The 17978-nt window shown below is 43.1% G+C and overlaps 2 protein-coding genes across 2 annotated transcripts; one reads left to right on the top strand and one right to left on the bottom strand.

The window, feature by feature from the left end:
• The first annotated feature begins 2117 nt into the window (after window positions 1–2117).
• On the top strand, window positions 2118–6851 carry ca6 (carbonic anhydrase VI). The gene is made up of 10 exons (XM_031726429.2): window positions 2118–2258; window positions 2848–3027; window positions 3377–3525; window positions 3938–4033; window positions 4896–4962; window positions 5106–5263; window positions 5449–5575; window positions 5712–5795; window positions 5894–5926; window positions 6015–6851. Exons 1-10 carry the CDS (start codon window positions 2168–2170, stop codon window positions 6647–6649), a joined length of 1620 nt encoding a protein of 539 aa, XP_031582289.2. The 5' UTR covers window positions 2118–2167; the 3' UTR covers window positions 6650–6851.
• A 107-nt stretch (window positions 6852–6958) lies between these two features.
• LOC116309741 (solute carrier family 2, facilitated glucose transporter member 5-like) lies at window positions 6959–14879 on the bottom strand. The gene is made up of 12 exons (XM_031726428.2): window positions 14820–14879; window positions 14613–14711; window positions 14367–14527; window positions 14163–14287; window positions 13918–14070; window positions 13690–13815; window positions 13418–13605; window positions 13172–13282; window positions 12972–13073; window positions 8869–8944; window positions 8520–8647; window positions 6959–7313 (listed from the first exon to the last, which is right to left on the bottom strand). The coding sequence occupies exons 1-12, from the start codon at window positions 14862–14864 to the stop codon at window positions 7089–7091; spliced, it is 1539 nt and encodes a 512-aa protein (XP_031582288.2). The 5' UTR covers window positions 14865–14879; the 3' UTR covers window positions 6959–7088.
• Between the last annotated feature and the right edge of the window lie 3099 nt (window positions 14880–17978).

The following is a 17978-nucleotide window of genomic DNA, read 5'->3' as shown; positions in this document are numbered from 1 at the left end:
GAAAACAAGGATAAACAGCTGCCCTGGCTTTGTCTAAAGGTTACACAATACATCATTCGCTTTTGTTGTTTCATCCATACAGGAAGCAAAGTTTAAATAAAAAAAAAAAACGGAAGCACCATTTTACGACTCAAGGAAGGACTCTGTTCTGCGCAGATTTAAGAAAAAACTAACAAATATTACGTAATATTTTAAATCTGAGCTATGAGGAATAACATAAGAATCATGTAAGATAAACCCTTTCAATAATGCTGAAAGAAAACCAGCAAATCCTTATTAACAAAAACTAATACAATGGGGAGAAGAGGAAGTACCTTCCAACAGGAAGATGTTTCCTTCAAAGCAGAACCCGGGGAAGGTTTCCCATCAGTCTCAAAAGCGAAGAGAGAAACGTGGAATTCAGACATATCTACAGAAAGGTCCGAGGGGAGGAAAAGGAAGTCATAAAAGACAACACACAAAATTTAGGAGATACAATGGGGAGTGAAAGTGAGGAGAGTAGAAAGGAGCTCGGGACATAGTGAGAGGTCAGCACACCAGCTTTACCTTGGTTCAAGGTCACTGGATCCAGTCCTAACTATAAGCTCTGAGAAAATACAAAGATTGAAGGCTAATCATAAACCAGACCCTGATATCTGAAGCCTCTACCTCCAGTTCTGCTTTTAGAAACTGAAGGCAGCACCTACAATCTGAGTGTCTGGTTCTCATAATCGGGCTTTACTGGGATAATATGGCACTGTGATGTCGTTAAGACATGACATGGTCTGATAACTCAGGACTGTTTTATGCAAGGCGAATATTAGAGGAGTTAATATGGGAGAAACATCGCCTCTCTTGCTAGAACCTTTACTGCAGCATTTTCAATAAGAAACAAGCTTATTTTCAGGAAGCTACTGAAAACCTGATAAAAGGGGAACTGCAATAGTCCAGCCTAGAAGTGATCAGTTTATGAACTCCTGTTTTTCATCATTTGGCAACACTGAGCAGGATGAAAGGAGACAGTCCTTTAGACTTTTTGAGTTTAGGCCAGCGCCTGTTTTCAGATCATTAGTTGCTGTTATCATCGCTGTCATGAGGTTACAAGTCATAATGACGAATGCAAAAATCTTTATTAGCAATAACATGCTTCACATTTTAATACCAAGAAACAGTGCATTGTGTTTACTTAAAAAAATCTACATTGTGCAACTTGCCCAAAGCTGCCAGAACACTTGTAAACACCTGAAAACTGAGGGTGTGTTTGTGCTGCATTGGGGCGAGGAAGAAAAAATATAAGCAAAGAAATGCTGAACGAACCTTTTAAATTTCTCATTGGCCATTTCTGCATCCCCCTGGAGACAAACTAAGCATTTTATTATTATTATTTTATCCTGGTAAGGACATTTGTTTCTCCGAGGCGAACTCTGACACACTCACACGCCCCTTTCACACACTTTGACTGCTCAGGCGTTTAAAGCTGAGGCTTTGGGCAAGTTGCGACCAGTGTGCACTAGCAGGTGATACAAGTTGTATTTTTTGTTTTTAACACCTACCTGCCACTGGCTCTCACAGTTCTGCCATATGGTGTTGTTGTTTTTTCGTCTTCAGTTTGACTTGTGTGATTGTGTTTGTGCCACTCATTTCCCACTAATACACTTCTGTTAAAATCCTATGTCAGCATTTTTTTTTCTTGAGGCAATAACAAGAAATATGAGTAATCAGAACTCGCTGTGACAAAAACAAGTAACTGTGATGGTGACTATAAAGACATTGCCATGCCTAACACTGATCTCTATATTTGAAGATTTTTCCAAGTTGAAGTTCCAAGATGAATGCGCAGAGAAAATACTCCTAAATTGATCTTGTTTCTTGATAAAGTGGTGCTCCTAATTAATTAATTAATTAATTAATTATTCATTGCCAAAAACCATAAACCACTGATAATGACATGACCGACAGGACAGTGGACTTTAGAAACCAAATATGAGCTCAAACTTAAATTAAAAACGGAGTTCAGTTGGCCAAAAGCTGCTCTCTTGACACTGTGGGATTGCTGGGGAGCGCTCTGGGCGTTTTCAGCAGAAGTTTCACCCCCCTCCCTGCCCCCCCTTTCACTGGCTGTTTAAATCTTGAGAGTAAACCTCTGTGAGGAGTCACTGTCTGCGCGACACAGCCGGGAGACGCAACGATGGAGATTTTCTGCGTGTTTTTCTCCGCAATTTTCGCCTATGTGGTCGGCGATGCCATCCCTCATCATGGAATCCACTGGACATACAAAGGTGGGCATTTTTCTTTCAGTGTGTCTGTATTAGTTTTAATAGAATTTACTGCATTTTTTTTTTTTTTTAAAATCACCTCAAACTGCGCTTTCACTGAAGTTGAGGTGTGGTGCGTAAAGCGTGCGTAAAGCCGTTTATTGTGCAACACAAATAATTAACAAATAGCATTGTAAAAAAGAAATTAAGTAGTTGAAATGAAAATGGGGTTATTACTGTTTATTCACAAAGATCAAATTCCTTTGACTTGGCTTGGTGTCCTGGTTTGACGCGCTGTGCGTTATTGGACAAATACTTCGGTTAACAGCTGGCTGACTCTTGTAAAAACCATGAAAGAACCATTTGGTGTACAGCGCAGCTGCTGCTAAGATTCTGGGGATGAATGTTATTTGAAGACGCAACATTATTCTGCTGAACAAGTCCACTGCGTGTCAGGAAACCAGCAACATGTGAGCTGGGTGGTTAATCCATTTCAAAGAAAGGCTAATGTAAATCGACAGTTCAAACAGTGTCAGTCTGTTCATGGATTTACCTCACTCTAGGAACCTTTTGCCATTTAAGCGGATAATCAGCTGTCTGTTTTTCCATACAGAGGGCGCTTTGGATCAGATGCACTGGGCAACCCAGTACCCTGCGTGCGGGGGTAAGAAGCAGTCCCCGATTGACATCCAGCGGCGCAACGTTAGGCATAACCCTGACATGTTACAACTGGAGCTCAGCGGATATGACGCGCAGACAGGGACTTTTCTCATGTCCAATAACGGGCACTCCGGTAAGACAAGTCGCCCCCAAAAAAAAAAAAAAAAAAAAAAAAAATATATATATATATATATATATATATATATATATATATATATATATATATATATATATATAAAAAACTATCAAGCATATCTTTACGTGGAGGATTCAGGTAGAATTTCCATTTATCTATATTTTCCAAGACTGCAATAGTTTTTGGAAAAGTCATCACTGCATCACATCAACAGCACTGATAACACTGACAAGAAATGCCTGCTGCTGAAATAAACGTAGGCCAAAGCTTTCTGGAAATCAGACACAGCAGCAGCAGCTATGTAAAGTATTCATGATTTGTGATGATATATTGGTGTCACCATCAGTTCAAATCGAACTACCTCCCAGTATGAAGATCACTGAGGGACTCCCAGGAAAGTACACAGCCGTCCAGATGCACCTGCACTGGGGCGGCTGGGACTTGGAGGCCAGTGGAGCAGAGCACACCATAGATGGGATCCGCTACATGGCAGAGGTAGGCTTACAAAACACAAAGGCTGTCCATTGCAGTAAAGCCAGGTTTTAAAGAACGTCCGTCTCATGCTCAACCAAACTGAGATCAGTTATAGGTGCAGAAGTTTAAAGGGATGATGGGTTTCATCAGAGTGAAGTCTTTTAACAAGGAAACCAGAATGACCTGCATCTATTAATCAGCCCTCTTTTGTGAAACCATTTCTGAGCTGCACACAAACAAATTTCTTGCTTCCTGTTGAACAGTTTTAAGACTTTCATTTCATAAAACAGCTGAAACAATCTGTTTATAGATTAAAACTGAATTTAAAGTTAGTAAATGCATTTCTATCTCCTGATATGTTTCCATCCAAATCGCAGGTCACTGAGCATATTTTGGGACCTAACCCCTCCTGACTCTTAACCTTCTCTTCCAGCTGCATGTGGTCCATTACAACTCTGACAAGTACAAGAGCTTTACTGAAGCCAGAGATAAGCCAGACGGGCTTGCAGTCCTCGCCTTTTTCTATGAAGTACGTGAGCCACAAATACCTCTTCCTCTCTTCTCTCTCTAACCACTTGGCTCGTACACAACTGCACAGAATACCAGTGTTCTTTTAGACAGTAGACCACAACTGACACCGTGAGAAAATAACAGACTTTGTGGTGAAAAAACAGGCATTTGGCAAACAGTCTAATAGTCTTTGAAGTCTGCGATACTTTGTTCTACTCATCCTGCCGGGTTAAAGGGTTATAGGCTCTATCGAGTCTTCAGCTACATGGCAACACAGTGAATGAGTGCTTGTTTCCACCGGGCTGCTCTGGATCTCAGACAGCCTGTGACCTTCAGCTATGAGACGTTTCCTTTCTTTTCCTTTGAGAGGTCATCGCCACAGCAACACCACAGCTGGCATCCACTGTGGTAGCAGCAGTTTGGAGTCAAATAATTTAGATGAATCCAAGTGAGAGTTTACATGCAACTGAGACTTTATTTTTACCTCTACAGCACTTTACTCATAAGTTAATATCTGACATCTATCAAAGAAGGAACATTAACCAGTCAGAATGACTAAAACGTATAACATATAACAAAACATGTGACTCATCAAATATATGTGACTCATATTTTTTTGTTTTTGTTTTTTAAAAGAAAGCAACTTTTTTGTTTTCTAGCTCTTTATAAAACAGGTCAATAAATCTGGATTTTTGGTTGTATCAGTGCCTTTTAAGCATGTTAAATACAATTTTATAATAAAGGTTAAAGCAACATAGATCCTAAAATACTGTAATATTTTCTCTAAAGCCTGCATTTATTGGATCAAGTCACAATGATCTCTTTTCACTGAAACTTTAAGCATCAACTTTAACACAGCTTTGTTTTATTTGTTTTGTCAGGATGGCCATTTTGAGAACACCTACTATAGTGATTTTATTGCAAACTTGGAGAAAATCAAGTATGCCGGTGAGTTACTCACAAAAAAACAAAAAAACAAAAAAAAGAAAAGCCCCACACTGCTTTACTTGGGGTCCAAATCCAAATGTGACCTCTAGCTGAGCCATAGCTGACTGGTTTAGTTTAACGTGGTGTTTGTGTAACCCTCACAGGTCAGTCCATGAACATACACCACCTTGATGTCCGCTCAATGCTCCCCGAGAACCTGAACCACTTCTTCAGATACCAGGGCTCCCTCACCACTCCGCCCTGCTACGAGAGCATCCTCTGGACTGTGTTTGATACGCCCATTACTCTGTCACACAACCAGGTAAGGCTGACCAGAGAGCCCTTTGCTCCAAAACTGATATATATATATATTGTTTTTACACAGAATGTTTTTTTTTTTTTTTGAATAAAGACTGAAAGATTCTGAAACTGCTGAAGGGAACGGGTTTCTTTTAAATCTATTTTGCTGCTGTGCCACAAACTTATCTGCTCCTCTGCTGCGTTCAGATCAGGAAACTGGAGAGCACACTGATGGACATGGACAACAAGACCCTCTGGAATGATTACCGCATCACTCAGCCTCTCCATGAACGTATTGTGGAGTCTTCCTTCTTGCCGCGCCTTGGGAAAGGAAGTGTGTAGCTTATTGTGACCACGCGATTGCACAATAATGTTAATTTGGTTTTTCCTTAGAACTGGTGTTAGGTGGAAGGAGATGTACAAGCTTGAGTCTATTTCTCAGTATTGCCTTTGACTATTTGTTTTTTCAGCGTTCTGTCGACAAGATGAAATAGAATCCAGGCTCCTCAAGATCGAGGGTCTGATAACATCCATTGGAAAGAACATTCATTCAGGTGCTTGCTTGTCTTAAAAACTGCCAAACATAGCTACATGTAAGAGATGCCTGTATTTACTTTGCAGTGTTTGCTTCTTTCTTCTTTCTTCCCTTTAGGTGGATTTCACAACTCAAGGCCTACCAGATATGGTGGGTGGTTTTAAAGTTTGATATTGATGTGCAATTAAAGTTAGATGGGTGCTTCTCCAGCCTGATTCTTGTTTTCTGTCGTCCTCAGAAACTGGCTCTTTGTTTCCTTTGGTGCTCAACTTCCAGGAGAAAGATTCTGACAGTTATGCTTTGGCCAGCCTCAGCCACCCCATGGACCTGGATGCCTTCACCGTCTGCATGCACGTCCTGCCTCAGATCGAAGGAGTCCACACCGTCATCTCCTACTCCAGCAGTGGCAATGACAATGAGCTGATGATCTCCCTTGGAGAGGACAGGGATGCGAGAGAAGTTGGCCTCTGGATTGGCAACGAGTTTGTCAACCTGCCGCACAACTTCAAGCCCAAGGACTGGGCGAACTACTGCGTTACCTGGTCGTCGCACACTGGCGGCGCGGAGCTCTGGATTAACGGCAGGGTGGGGGAGCAGCGGTACCTCAGAAGTGGTTACAGAATCAGATCTGGCGGTGTGTTCATTCTGGGCAAAGACCAGGATGGCTTACTGGGAATCTTCAATGCTGATGCCTTTGTGGGGAAGATGACTGATGTCAATGTGTGGGACTATGTGCTGTCCACAGCAGATATCCGAGACCAAATGCAATGCATGAATAACAGCACGGTGGTGGGAAATGTGTTCAGCTGGGGAAACACCAAACTGAGCATGTACGGAGGGGTGCAGCTGGACAGTCAGTACAGATGTTCCTGATGCTTCTGTTTGTATGAGCTTCAACACACTGCAACAAGCCAGAATATCATCTGTTGATGGTGGGGATTTGATTGAAGGGTTTATGGTATGTTTTACAAAGGACAAAATGCTTTTCAAGGCGCCTACAGGCCAATATTAAAAACACGTCACAGCTTGAGCCATGTACCGCATTCATATGTCATCAATAAAAGCTTACAAGAGACCTGCTGTTTGCTCATTGACTCCTTCACACCTCTTTAAGGCTGCATCTAGTGCATACACCGACTCACAGCAAACCTTAGCCTGCATGGAAATCTACCAACATCTGCAGGCACAAATACAAAGAAAAAGCACACAAAGGCATCTAAAATTAAAACACAAGTCTTCTACCACACACAGACTCCCTCGCTCCACACCCGCAGCGAATACTTCCTCTTCTATCAATGCCCTTCTTCTTTCTTCAGAATTGCGTGGCCTTTAGTGCATCCTCTGGACTCTCTTTGAGCCCTTTTGGCGGGAGATCACCGTCACCCAGATTTAACTCCACTTTGTTCCTCTTTGCAAACATCTGGAAGACTTCCAGGAACGTCTTCTCCTTTGTTTCGGGCACCACCAGCCAGATGTAGATCAGGGTGACCAGACAGATGACGGCAAAAATGATGAAGCTGTAGGGGCCCAGGCCTCGCTGGGGAGAGAAGGAACAGAGGAAATGTGATTTCTGGGTCCTCGATACGAAAAGTAAATATGTTGGGAAGACAAACAGAGCAAACAAGGTGAGGTCAAAAGTGAAACACTGCTCTTTATGGATATGTTTCTCAAGCATCTTCTTCCCTTGATTACACTTTCAGGTTTAAACATGTAAAAGGAAGTAAACATGAGATAAAGCTTATGTTTATATCTAAGATCACGTCATTCAGTCCATTAGAAAAGATGTTTAATCAAGGAAAAAACTACTGGACATAATGTCTCCTCATTTAAGATTGTACAATATATTTTCTGGTGTTATAATATTCAAGCTCCGACATTATGTTTCAGGCATTGTAGATGCAGTTAAAAATGTTTTGGGCGCTCTGCATGTTTGCATTCCTCATGTATCTGCCTCCTCCTCATTCCCTATGTTGTGCCTCCTCTTGTCCTCTCATTTTGTTTCCCTGTCTGTGTTTGTGTACGAGGAGTAGGTGAGCCACTCCCTTTCCAGTTTTTCCTACTTCTCTCGATGACCGAAACCAACACTGTTCTCTTGTGCTTAGATCCACCAGTTTCCCACCTGCCTGCCTGTTTTATTCAGCTGATTTGATCACCCCTGGCTCCAGTCTGCCCAGTTTACTGTGAGTCAAACAACAAGCCAGCTTTGCACACAGAAACCGTTCCTGACTAGTTCAGCAGCCACAAACACTAAGCCATCCACCCAAGAAAACTCACTCTTTTTTTGAGAATGCACAATAAATGTTCTAAGGTGGAGTGTGCATCAGGTAGGTGAGTGATAGGTCCAAACTGCATTCTCTAGCATGACAGCAATCAATAATAAACAGGAGGAACCAACTGATTTTTTTGTTTTGTTCTCAGTTTGATACCTGAATCAGTCCTCGGCCTCCATCTCACCCTATCCCCAGCATCCTCCTGTGTCACACAACTCTCTGCATGTCCTCCTTCACTACATCCATGGATCTCCTCTGTGTTCTTTCTCTTTTCCTCCTACCTGCCAGCTCACCAGCTTGTTTGCAAATCTATGCAAACTGCAAAGAAAATATCAAAGTAATCCAATTATAAGTGACATAAAGGATCACATTACAGTGAGGACGTGGAGGGAACTGCCTTGCTGGCTATGCTAAACAAAACATCTGCAACTAATTCCACTGAAGTATGAGCCTGTAAAAATTGAGTAACTAACCTCGAGGAAGGGGAAGATTAGACCAACAACGAAGTTGGAGAGCCAGTGGACGGAGCCCGCCACCATGAACGCTGCAGGCCTGGCTGTTTGCCGGAACATCTCAGTCCCCACCACAGGAGGAATGGGACCTGCAGAACAAAAATGCAATTAACCACAACCAAAACACTCGAGACAGACATCATGAGTCTTCACAGTAACAGAGGATGCTCATGTCTCAAACAAACTGAGTGCTGATGTACAAACTTTGATTATATGCCTGGTTACATCTAAACAACACTTCAGCTAATGGAGTGCCCTGCTGTAATCAGTATGTGTGTAAATACCAACAGGTGTGCTCAGACAGACTCACTCGGTCCCATGCCATGTCCGATGATGTAGATGATGACAGAGGCGATGCTGACATAGGGCATCCATGTCACAGTCTCCTGCAAACACAGACAAGCAGCTCTCAGTAACTGTTCCTTCTGAAGTTTGTAAGCAGGAGCAACATTAATGGCTCCACGCGGAGGCCTTGAGGATCAAAGGCAGATGATTAATGTGCCTACTCTCCACTGTGTCTCTAAATTGTGCCTTTACTGCATTTGCGGTTCTCTCTAGTAGTCAGTGTTTAGTGCCAGGTCTCATGACTCCTGAAAACAAAGGGGCCAAAATATCACTTTATTGTCTCAGACCATGATGGGAATCCTAGACGTACAAGATGATTACAGGCCAGTAATCTGTAGCACAGTGACACTGTTTGTTATTTTGGGTTTTTACTGGTTGCTTCTTGTTTAATTATTTTGCCAATCTGTCATCATGTCAGATTCTGCTGTTCCTTAGGTGTCCTGCAGGGGTTCTCACTGTGGCTTTTCAGAAAAGGCCAAAACATACAGACAAAGTGTAGGTGAAATTAAATCAAACATACAAAGATTACATCTTTAAATGGCTATCATTGTTGTCTTTGGCTCTGATCACTACCCGACTTGGCGCCACAGCCAGCTATGGATGATGATGAAACTCTCAACCTTGTAGCAGAATGCAAAAGAACAAAACTGGTTGACTTTGATTCAGTAATCAAAGTCAAATTATTTACTTATTATATTATATTTAGTTACTATATTTAGTATTTACTGCCTACTCAATCTAGAAGTGTGCAGGATGATGAAGAGGGACGCTTACTGGGAAAGTGGTTGGAGACCTTGAAGAAACATTGTCAAGGCATGAAAACTGCACACTCTACTACATGTTGCGTGGTCTAAGTGACAAGTTGAATTCCACCAACGACAACATCAAGAAAGCAAATGGTACCTTTGTGCCCTCAGCAACCGAACGCCGACATTGTTGGAAAGATTCTTCCGATGGCCTCTTCAACCATGACCCAGGCCCAACTACAGTGCCTCCCGAAATCGACCCCCACCATTCGCCAATGTCGGACACCGAACCAACAATCAAAGAAGTCAAGCATATGAATTGGAAAACACCCAGGCAGGACCACGTCGCTGCAGAGGCAATCAAAACTGGAGGGGATATCCTCATTTCTCGACTGCATGGACTAATTCGACTGATCTGGAGAACAGAGGAAATACCGGAGAAGGCGATTGTCATCCCACTTCATAAGAAAGGCCACAGCTGCGAGTGCAAGAAGTACTGCGAAATTAGCCTCCTTTCCATCACTGGCAAGATCACAATGAAAATCATCCAGTTGCGCCTGCAAAAACATTGCGAGCAGTCAAGCAAAGAAGACCAAGCCTGTTTTCAACCTGGGCGGGGTTGCTGCAATCAGATCTTCATTCTTCGCCAACTGATCATCTAAAGAGTTCGATGTGGACAGCGGACAGGGATTGTCTTCATCAACTGGACAGCCCGGTGGAGAACATACCCCCAACAAGATCATTACCGTACCGCCTTCTGCTGGAACAGAGCCCATCCACTGGAGAATCAAGTGTGACATGCCCAAGAAGACTTGGATCAAGCAAATTTAAGATGATCTTAAACAACGATATCTATCCGTCGAGCAAGCAAAGGTCAAGGCCAAAGATCGCAAGGCCTTGAAATTCATTGTGGACCTCCTTTGCCAACCACTAGCTAGGGACAAAAGAAAAAGAAAAAACGAATCATTGTTGTCTGACCTCCAATCCACCTGCATCCAGTTTCCTGTCATTTATCATGTGCCAGATGTTTGGTTCAGCTTTCTTCTTCTTCTTTTTTTTTTTTTAAATCACCAGAAGCCCTTCCTGTCACAATCCCAAAGGGATTTGGGTCTCCTCACGGCACTGAACTGGAATGATTTGCCTATTAGTCAGATCTCTAAGCCACCACACTATGGAGACAAAGGTGTTTTTAATCTCTCATTTTCAGCAAACACAAAAGTGATTGGGTAAATGAATAGCAGTTTCATGATCAGGTGCAGTCTTTACTTTTGTTCAAATTAAACTGATAACATATGTGCTTAATTTTTAATTTACTTTTTAATTTATATGCCTTTAATTTACTCCAGGATGATTAATGGAAAACAGCCACTAATCCTTTAAAAAAATCCATGTCGTTGTCATGCATATGATTGTCAACGTCTACAATCTGGAGACACCTTCATGAATGGAAATACAGAGGGTTTATAACAGGGTGCAAACCACTGGTTACACTTAAGAACAGGAAGGCCAGATTAGACTAAACTCTAAAAGGCCTGCACAGATCTGGAAAAAAAATTCTAGGGATAAATGAGACCAAGGTACAAACCTGGCATGGGCATGAATGACTTTAACCAGACCACTGGCACTTGTTGCTGACATGGCTGCTGATAGAAGTAACAGGGCAAACTATAAAGTGTACAGGGCTATACTCTGTGCTCAGATCTGAAGTGATCAGACAACGCTTCACAGTACAAATAGATAAAGACCCAAAGCATACCGCAAAAGGGTCCCAAGAGTTTCACAAAGAAGGAGAAGAAATGGGATATTCTTTGATGACCTGATCTCAACTTTGCAGTTTCAGCAAATGCAGAACTATGTATAAAACGTAATTCTTGAACCGATATTGGATAAGTTTTCGTTAAACCACTTGAGTAAAAGCTGAAAATTTGTATTTCATTCATATGTCATTTACAAATGTGTACAGAGGAAAAATACAAAAACCTGTTTGTAGAGGCCTTTTCAACAATGCAGGTTCAAACTGGGACCCTAGGCCTGAACTCTAAGTTAACCAACACTGAGTTGATGTTTTTGTAGTGAAGTAGATTTTGGGTAGGTTGTTTTTTTACGCGATGTCCGCGAGTGCAGCGCTAACATCCACACGCTTCCCAGCCGATAAGTAGAGGCCGTTATAAGAAACAGCCTCGCTTCACTACCACAGGGAGGCATTTGGCATTCTTTCCCCGTCCAAGGTGGCCGGGAGAGTCAGACGGTTAAGCACTGCAGAGTGGTTTTATTTCTTCAGGAAAGCTGCTTATTTTACTATTGCCCTTTAGAGAGTGGATTGTGCCACCCTACTGCTGTCTTGTTGTAGCCTTGTTGTTGTTTTACAATCATTTATGGACTGGCCTTGACTGGCTCCTTGTTTTATGGTCTCCTTGTTTTACTCTGAATTGTTTGTTATATTTTAATCATGCTTTTTTAAAGAATTGTATCTTAGGGTGTATTTGTTCTTGTTTTGTTTAAATCTATTTTACCTGACTTGTTTGATGTTTTATATGTTTTGTTGTTTTTTGCTTTAGTGGAGGTACGGCCGCTTGTTGTGGGGCTAGGCACGTGAGGTGGAATCCCCCCCATTTTAATTAACGGCCTGTATTGTCAGCCCTGCTACCTTAAGAAGTTCTCTAATTTTACAGCTCTGTGCTTTTACTAGTTTTTTCTAATAAATTTTGATTTGTAAATTTGATCTGCCTCACCTCTGCTTGCTAATAACGAGCCTGTGGGCTTTTGTAACTAGTATAACATTTGCATTGGCTATAGAAATCTCTCCCGGGGTGTAACTCCCTCCCCAGGTGGCGTTGTCAACACCCTTTAGTCACCTTTAATGGTTATCGTTCTTCGTGCCACCACATTCTGATAAGTCCATCCACTCTGACTTAAATGCATGAAAGATGAGTGGGGGGAAAAGCCATAATCGTGGTCTCAACAGCAGCAGAGTGCCTCTATTTTTTTATTGCACTTAAAACCATGACTAACACCTTCATAATGTGCTCGTCATTGATTAATTATTTAATAGAGCTGTAACCCACTGGGGACAAAGTGCAGGTAAGAGCAGAAAATTAAAATCAAACAGATAAAGATGAAGTCTTTAAAGGCCTGTCTATAGCTGCAATTAAATCAATCTCATGCGGCGTTACTCTCTGATCCACTGATCTTGAGATCATAAACATGGTCTTACAAATCTCCTCTGACTCTTTCCAGTTTGGGAAACTAATAACTGAACCAATAGAGGGCAGCAGAGTGACAGGTTGCAGGCATTAGTAGCACTGACAGGTCTGTACGGTACCTGCAAGTTGAGTGCGACAGTGAGCAGCACACTGGCTCCGCAGCAGATCCCAAAACCACAGAGGAGGAGCAGACGGCGACCTGAGGCCTCTACGATGAACACCTGGGATTACAAAACCCCTGTTCAAAGTGGTTATCTCCATCTCACATGATCAAACAACACACAAACAGCTCCTCCCCTCAGCTTTGCCGGGTACCTACAGCAATTACACTCATAAAGACATTCACTGCTCCCGTTCCCACTGTGACATACTGGATGTCACTCTCCCTGACTCCTGCAGAGCTGTATATGATGTCTGCATAGTAGTAGATCTGAGAGAAGAGAGAGAAATGCATTATGGTTATAACACGACAGCCTGTGAATAAGCAAGAACATAGATGTTGTCATGTATCCTGAAACCGAGTTATTGTGTGAGAGACGAGGACAACTGGACGGGCACGTCTCACCGCATTGACACCCGACAGCTGCTGGCCCATCATCATGACAACTATGGAGATCAGCTGCCAGCGAAGAGAGCGCTGGGCCAGCAGGGAGAACACACTCAGGTGACCTTCGGCCTTCTCGGACTGGTCCTCCTGACGCATCTCCAACAGCTCGCTGTCCACGTCGTCCCACCCACGCAGGCGCTGCAGTGCTAAAGGTGGAAATGCATACAGTACCATAATGCTCAGTTTATCTTCGATGTGTAGTGTGGTTGTGCAACATTGCATTTTCTTACCTTTCGTTGTTTTCTGTTCATCTCCATTCTGGATGAGCATGTACCTGGGGCTCTCAGGGAAGAAGGGGAGCAGCAGGAGCTGAATCGCGGCGGGAATACCAGTAAGGCCAAGCATGAGGGTCCAGCCTGGACACACACAGGCAACACAGACACGCTTTTAAACCTATTCTTAAGACCATGTCTCAGCATCTGATGAATAAATGATCAAACATGTACAAACTTGAGTACCTGTGCTGTTTCCCAGTATGTTTCTAAGGCCCAGCACTTGGGCGCAGAGGATGCCAAAAGTGATGAAGAGTTCTGGAACAATGCAGAGAGCTCCCCTCAGGTTTTTGGGAGCGATCTCACCCAGATACATGGGCACCACAGTGGAAGAGAGACCTGCAGATGGGAAAACATGCACGGATGAAGCCAAACCGCCTCTACTCACGCCTGATCCTTAACCTGGGCTGTTGTTAAATTCGGGAGCTGACCTGCACAGATGCCTACTATAAACCTGGCCACAATGATGATCTCGTAGGACTTGGCGATCTCACTGACTCCCATCATTATAGCAGGGACGATGGAGAAGATGTTGTTGAAGAGGAGGGTTCCCTTCCTGTAGCAGGGATGAAGCATTAGTTGCAAGAAACATGCAGAGCGTGCTAAACTACACATGGAATAAAGCAGATTCTCACCTCCCAAGTTTGTTGGCCAGAGGGGCCACCATCAGAGAGCCAAAGAAGCCTCCGAGAGGGAACATGGACACGGAGATAGACCACAGCAGAGTCAGGACGTTCTCCTCCATCGGGCTGTGGTAACGCTCCGTGTAGGTTGTATTATAAAATTGCTGCATGAACTGAAAAGAGCAGGAGAGCACTGATAGGAACTAATTATCTTCCCAGCGAGTTCCATTCAAGCTTTTCTTTCTTTAATTAGCTTACCTGCGATGGAGAGTTGACCACAGAGACATTGTAGCCGTACTGGAAGGACGAACCAAATGCAGCTATGAGTGTTGCCAGCGCCAGGACTACAGTTAGCCTCTGTTTTTTGTTGGGGAGAGGGGAACAACATCAGAGCGCTATTTGAAAAGTCAGAAAAGAAAAGAAAATCGTGACCATGGTTGTGATCACACGTGGACTGTAACTCACCCCTTTCCTCTCCACAGGCTTTCCCCATTCCTCGGTGTCCGCCATGGCCGTGTTTGGGCTTGCTGTCACTTTCAGCAGTAATAACAGCACACTTTATTATTACTGCCCACTGGATCCTGCCTGCCCTTTGGAAACCAGATTAGAGAGCGTGGCATTGGTTTGTTGTTATCACACTCATGTTGCTGACTGTGCTCTCAGGTTAATTTTTTTTTTTTTTTTAATTTTTCTTATGTAATACACCTGGAAGATTAAAAGCGGATTTGAATGTTGATATCTAAATCTTACATTGCACTGTACCCTTGACTAAACAAGATCAGTGGATGCAGCTGTCATTAAAGGAAAAAATGATAAGGATAATGCATCTTTATTGCTTTATTGATCCATGTGCAGGCTACAATGCATCAGATGGATTTATTCAAATATAAATAATTATATAACATAAATATATAAATATAAATTAATAAATAATTCTTATTAATAGTTTTAGAAGAGTTTTAGACAAACCTTTGTTTCCACGAGGCCACTTTTAAGCAGATAATGAAACCACCGAGTTTGATTTTATACATCTATAATTGTAAAGACCAGCAAATGTTCATTTCACAGTTGTGCTAATTTAAATTTGTGGTTTTACAGAAAAATATTTTTATTATAAATAGAATTATTTATATGAGGGAATTATTTATATTTATATTAACCATTGGAAACTGTGCTGATTTGTCCAAACTAGAAGCTTGTCTATATTAATTAGGCACTGGTTATCTCATAATTTTCTTCTTCTTAATGCAGATAAGACAGATATGATGGTCACTGGACCACATAAATTACATTACTTGTCCCAAAACTTTGCGCATTGATTAATGTAACACTCCTTTCTGGGCTACCGAAGAAAAGTTTTAGAGGTTTACAGATGGTACAAAAGGCAGCTGCTTACATTTTAACCAAAACTGGGAAATATGAGCACATTGCTCCAATACTGAAATCTCTTCACTGGTTACCTTGCCAAGTTTGAGCAGATTTTAAGGTCCTGTTGCTCACCTACAAGGCTTTCAATGGTTTGGCGCCCTCTTATCTCTCTGACCTTTTACGGACGATACCTACCACCACCATTACCGAGACTAACCACCTGATCCATGCCATGGCAACAGTGATCAGTGAGATGTTTGGCTACAAGTTCCCTCCAAGGAGAAGAACACTAGAGGCCAATATCAAGGTAACATGGAAGGGAGTTAGCCAACTATCGGAGCTGCAGAAAGGTGAGACGAAGAAGTAGTACAGCAAGCTGTCCATCTGAGGTCCATCTGAGGCCTTGGAAACTGCCAAGCAAAGACTCACAGTGTCACGGGCACAGGAAGGACTAACGCAGACTGAAATCACAAGAATAGGTCGTTTATTTTCCACAAACACAGTGCAATATCTGCAGGTGCAGAGAAACGGGTCCAGGGGGTTCCAAGAGTCACAAGGGCAGTTTAGGGAAACAGTGAAACAGTTCACAGTGAACACCGCCCCGGTGGTTTGCAGAGCGCAAGAGGGAAGCGAGAAGGGACAACAAAGACAAAAACACTTGTAGCCAGACTGGGCTAGCCGGGTAGGCACAGGGGCCATGACACACAGTCTTGGTCAGCCACTTGAAGAGGTGTACCAGAAATAAAAGGCAGGAGAATAAACCAGCTGTTCTCCAAAGAACCATCCAAGGTGTGCTCTCAGTGGCAGGGGAATAATATGAGAACAGCCAACCAAGGCTGGAGACAGAGCAATACTGGAAGAGCATATGAGAGAAGGACGCAATCCATAAAAGCAATGCTCAGTGGCTAGTAGATCTAAGAGCAGACCACAGCAAAGTCCCTGAACAGGGTCCAGTAACCATCACAGTGGCAAACATTCAAAAAAGGGTCTCCAGTATAAAGAGTTGAACAGCACCAGCCCTGACATGGTCCACATCCACTGGCTCAAGAAGCTGACTGGAAGAGCATGTTGGAGAAGGACGCAACAGATAAAAGTGGCTTGTGGAACTAAGAGCAGACCACAGCAACCTGGCTCAAGAAGCTGAGTGCACTCCACAAGCATCTGGCAGCACAGACGAACCAGCTGCTATTTGATAAGAGACACCCAGAATGGCTAAATGAAGGCTGGAAAATCCTGATCCTCAAGGACCCCCTTGAAGGGACCAGTCCCATCCAACTACTGGCCAATAACCTGCCTCAGTACCACATGGAAGCTCCTGTCAGGCATCATAGCGGATAAGATGAATAGTCACATGGCTCAATACATGAGTGGGGCACAGAATACCAGAGGCACAAAACACCTGCTACTGGTAGACCGAGCAGTTGCAGAGACTGCAAGACTAGGCTGACCAACCTGTGCACTGCCTGGGTTGATTACAAGAACGCCTATGACTTGATGCCCCACACCTGGATCCTGGAATGCCTATAACTACACAAGATCAACAGAACCCTAAAAGCCTTTATCAGGAACTCAATGGGGATGTGGCGTACAACAGTAGAAGCCAACTTCAAGCCAATAGCACATGTCACCATCAAATGTGGGCTGTACAAAGGTGATGCCCTCTCCCTACTGCTGTTCTGCATAGGCCTGAACCCCCTCAATGAGATCCTTGACAAGTCTGGGTATGGAATGGAGCAGTTTTCAGCCACCTCCTGTACATGGATGACATCAAGCTGCATGCAAAGAGTGAACGAGATATCGATTCACTGATCCACACCACCAGGATACAGCAATGACATCGGAATGTCGTTCAGACTGGAGAAGTGTAGTCAGATGATAATGAAGAGAGGGAAGGTAGTCAGAACAGAGAGGATCGAACTACCAGAAGGCAACATTGCAGACATAGAGGACAGTTATAAGTATCTGGGGATCCCACAGGCAAATGGGAACCATGAAGAGGCCGCTAGGAAAGCTGCAACCACTAAGTACCTGCAGAGGGTCAGGCAAGACCTGAACGGTGACAGAACAGATCAGAGGCAGCTGAATGGTAAGAACAAGATCCAGGCTATCAACACTGGATCTTGTGATCAGGTACTATGCAGGGATACTAAGCTGGCCAAAGGAGAAGATAGAAGCCACTGACATTAAGACTAGGAAGCTCCTGACCATGCATGGAGGGTTTAACTTCAAATCCACCACCCTGAGGCTGTATGCTAA

The sequence above is a fragment of the Oreochromis aureus genome, linkage group 20 (genome assembly GCF_013358895.1).
Source record: "Oreochromis aureus strain Israel breed Guangdong linkage group 20, ZZ_aureus, whole genome shotgun sequence".
Classification (NCBI taxonomy): Eukaryota; Metazoa; Chordata; class Actinopteri; order Cichliformes; family Cichlidae; genus Oreochromis; species Oreochromis aureus.
Note: the sequence above shows the minus strand (reverse complement) of the source record. Positions and strands in the feature narration are given on the sequence as shown.

Excerpts from the sequence above, each read along its gene's own strand:
- ca6 (XM_031726429.2), top strand. The coding sequence starts at position 2,168 with ATGGAGATTTTCTGCGTGTTTTTCTCCGCAATTTTCGCCTATGTGGTC. Across the intron at positions 2,259-2,847 it reads AATCCACTGGACATACAAAG|AGGGCGCTTTGGATCAGATG; the intron begins GTGGGCATTTTT and ends TTTTCCATACAG. Across the intron at positions 4,034-4,895 it reads TCCTCGCCTTTTTCTATGAA|GATGGCCATTTTGAGAACAC; the intron begins GTACGTGAGCCA and ends TTGTTTTGTCAG.
- LOC116309741 (XM_031726428.2), bottom strand. The coding sequence starts at position 14,864 with ATGGCGGACACCGAGGAATGGGGAAAGCCTGTGGAGAGGAAAGGG. Across the intron at positions 14,712-14,819 it reads AGCCTGTGGAGAGGAAAGGG|AGGCTAACTGTAGTCCTGGC; the intron begins GTGAGTTACAGT and ends AACAAAAAACAG. Across the intron at positions 8,945-12,971 it reads CTGTCGCACTCAACTTGCAG|GAGACTGTGACATGGATGCC; the intron begins GTACCGTACAGA and ends CTGTGTTTGCAG.